The sequence below is a fragment of the Orycteropus afer genome, unplaced genomic scaffold (assembly GCF_000298275.1).
Source record: "Orycteropus afer afer isolate SDZICR_OR568_19922 unplaced genomic scaffold, OryAfe1.0 scaffold00114, whole genome shotgun sequence".
Classification (NCBI taxonomy): Eukaryota; Metazoa; Chordata; class Mammalia; order Tubulidentata; family Orycteropodidae; genus Orycteropus; species Orycteropus afer.
The window spans coordinates 8,767,017-8,770,342 of NW_006921701.1; the positions used below are offsets into that span (position 1 = coordinate 8,767,017).

Here is a 3,326-nt window from a genome sequence, read left to right on the forward strand (position 1 = left end):
GTACATCTAGGAGTAGAATTGCTGGGTTAAAGGATAGGCATGTATTTAGCTTTAGTAGATATTAACAATTCAGTTTTCAAGGTGTTTGCACCATACTCAAGGAACTCTCGTGGCATAGTGGTTAAAGCATTCGGCTACTAATCAAAAGTTTGGTGGTTTGAACTCATTAGCCACTCCACAGGAGAAAGATACTTCTGTAAAGATTAATAGCCTCAGAAACCCTATGGGGGCAATTCTACTCTGTCCTAAAGGGTTGCTATGCGTTGGAATTAATTTGATGGCAGTGGGTACCATACTTTTAAAATTTTAACATGTATATTTAAAATTAAATTTCTCTAGCACAGTGTAGATTTAATCTGAGCTCTGGTGGCATAGTGCCTATGGTATTTGACTGCTAACCAGAAGGCTGGCGGTTCAAACCCACCAGCCACTTTCGGAAGGAAGATTGGGCAGTCTACTTCCATAGTGATACCACCTCGGAAACCCAAGGAGGGGTTACTATGAGTTGAATTCGACTTGATGGCAGTGAGTTTGGTTTGGTTTTTGGTTATTCTTCTTCAAACAAGGTGAGAACCTTAGGATGCTCTTACTTCAATCACTTTCCCACAATCTCCCATGTAAAGATCACCTGGTAGTTTAGATTCAGTTTTATTACTACTTTTCTTTGTTCGAATAAATCAACATTTATTTAGAACTACCTGGATTTCTTCCTTGACTTTTAGTTCTAGTCCTTCTCCCTGGGTGCTGTACCTCTGTTGGCCTCTGCTTGGGCACAAATGGTGGAAGGGTAGGGACTGAAGCAACTGATTCCTTCTGCTCTGATATTTCAATAAATCATGTTGGTTTTTGCTCCAGGGCCCCTCTCTACTTCCTCTATTCACCACTTCTGATCTAGGAGTACAACCAAAGTAAGTTCCACTTGTATGGTTCAGTCTGTTTTTAGGCCTTTGGTCATAGAGGGGGAGACTGGACCATGTGGTTAGTCTGGCATCCTCATTCACTTTTTCTACTAGGCCTTTCTCCTAAGCCCTCTATACTCTCTCGTTAGGGGTTCACTCATGCCTTTAAATAGCATCTGTACCCCAACTGGCAAATATTCTGCAAAAGACCTGTTTAAAGTGTTAAAGAGCAAAGATGTCACTTTGAAGATTCTAGTGCACCTGACCCAAACCATTGTCTTTTCAATAGCTTCATATGCATGTGTCCAACTGGACAATGCATAAGGAAGAACACAGAAGAATTGATGCATTTGAACTGTGGTGTGGTGTAGAATAGTGAATATACCGTGAATTGCCAGAAGAATGAACATATCTATCTTGGCAAAAGTACAGCTGGAATTCTCCTTAGAAGTAAGAATGTTCAGATTTCATCTCTTATACTTTGGTCATGCTATCAGGAGGGACCAGGCCCTGGAGAAAGATAGTATGGTAAAGTAGATATCGTGGTCAAGTAGAAGGTCAGAAAAAACAGGGAAGACCCCCAATAAGATTGATTGGCCCAGTAGCGGCAGCAATGGGCTCAAGCATAGCAACAATTGTGAGGATGGTGCAGGACCAGGCAGTATTTCATTCTGTTGTACACAGGGTTCTATGAGTTGGAAACGACTCAACAGCAGCTAACAACAACAGTAACACTCCAACCATCAAATTTATTTAATTAGTTCAAACCTTTATTCTGAACTCCAGACTTATGTATGTAAAATCTGCTTGACATTTCCATTTATAAGAATCTCAAATTTAACACATCCCAAAACATTTGCTCCTTCTTGCATGTTCCCTGAATCAGTAAATGACACATCATGTTAATCCATCTAGTTACTTAAGCAGAACCTCAAAGTCATCCTTAATAGTCCTCTTTTTTTTTTTTACTCCTCCTGGCAAACCAATCCATTATAAAGTCCCTTGGATTCCACCTTCAATTTATATATGTCTCGAAATTATCCTCCTCACTCTGTCTCTGTCATTACCCTAGTTCAAGCCACCATCATCTCTGGCGTTGATCAATGCAACTGCCTCCAAACTGGCCTTCCAGGCACCCCTCTTGCCCTTTCCCAATCTATTACCCATAAGCACCCTGAATGAACTTTTAAATATGTTAATCAGATCATACTTAACACTCTCCATAAACTGCCCTTTGACCTTAGGGTATATTCCAAAATACAGTCTGAAATCTTTAATTCGGCCAATAAGACTTTGAATGGTCTGACCCTGACTCCTCTCAGCCTAAGCTACTCCTTGCTTCCTACACTCCAGTCACACTGCCTTCCTTTCAGTTTCTAGAAACCGCCAAGTTCTTCATGCTCCAATAATCTCATGCATAATGTTCCCTTTGCCTGGAACATTCTTTAAAGCTCTTTCATATGCCTGGAGTTTAAAAAGCACTTCAGAGGGCTCTTCCCTGACAATCCAAAATTAATACATCATCGCATCCACTAATTTTTCTTCAGAGTATTAATCAAAACTTAAAAGTATGTATTGGGTAGCTTGTACTTGTCTCGGCCCAAGATGGCGGTTTCTATATTCTGCGGAGGTTTCGGGCCCCGGGTCCAGGCTGGAAGCCGAGAGTTATTGTACGCCTGGCGCGCCCTGCACGCTTCTTCGGTCTGCGCCAAGAACCGGGCAGCCCGAGTCCGCGTAGGCAAAGGGGATAAGCCAGTGACCTACGAAGAGGCTCACGCCCCGCACTACATTGCCCACCGCAAGGGCTGGCTGTCGCTGCACACAGGTAACCTGGATGGGGAGGATCATGCTGCAGAGCAAACGGTAGAGGATGTCTTCCTTCGCAAGTTCATGTTAGGAACCTTCCCAGGCTGCCTGGCTGACCAGCTGATCCTAAAGCGCCGGGCTAACCAGTTGGAGATCTGTGCCCTGGTCCTGAGGCATCGACCTGCTCACAAGTTCTATTTCCTCGTGGGCTACACTGAAACTCTGCTGTCCCACTTTTATAAGTGTCCTGTACGTCTGCATCTCCAAACTGTGCCCTCAAAGGTTGTGTACAAGTATATCTAGGATGATCCACTTTTTTGCTTCAAGGTCTAGTATACAAAGGACAGAAATGGGTGGGAAAGGAAAGAAGTAGAACATGAAGAAATACATTTTGTCAGAGTACTTAGGCATCATTTCCAAAGCTGCTGTTGAATAAATTCTCTCCATATTGTCTTGCCTCTTAGGTCTGTCCCTACTGTTTAGGTGAATGAAGGAGGTAAGGGTATTTTTACAGGCTTTAGGGCTCCCACCAATGCTCACAGTTGTCTGAAGTTTGGATGGTTGCCATGGTTCCTTGAGTACTGTATTGGGTGCTTTACCTAACGTTCATTATATTCTTTC

At 42.9% G+C, this 3,326-nt stretch overlaps 1 protein-coding gene across 1 annotated transcript; it reads left to right on the forward strand.

Annotated features, from left to right (window-relative positions):
• The first annotated feature begins 2,504 nt into the window (after positions 1-2,504).
• On the forward strand, positions 2,505-3,008 carry LOC103199597 (28S ribosomal protein S24, mitochondrial-like). Its single transcript, XM_042781402.1, has one exon. It carries the CDS (start codon positions 2,505-2,507, stop codon positions 3,006-3,008), a length of 504 nt encoding a protein of 167 aa, XP_042637336.1.
• Positions 3,009-3,326: the final 318 nt, after the last annotated feature.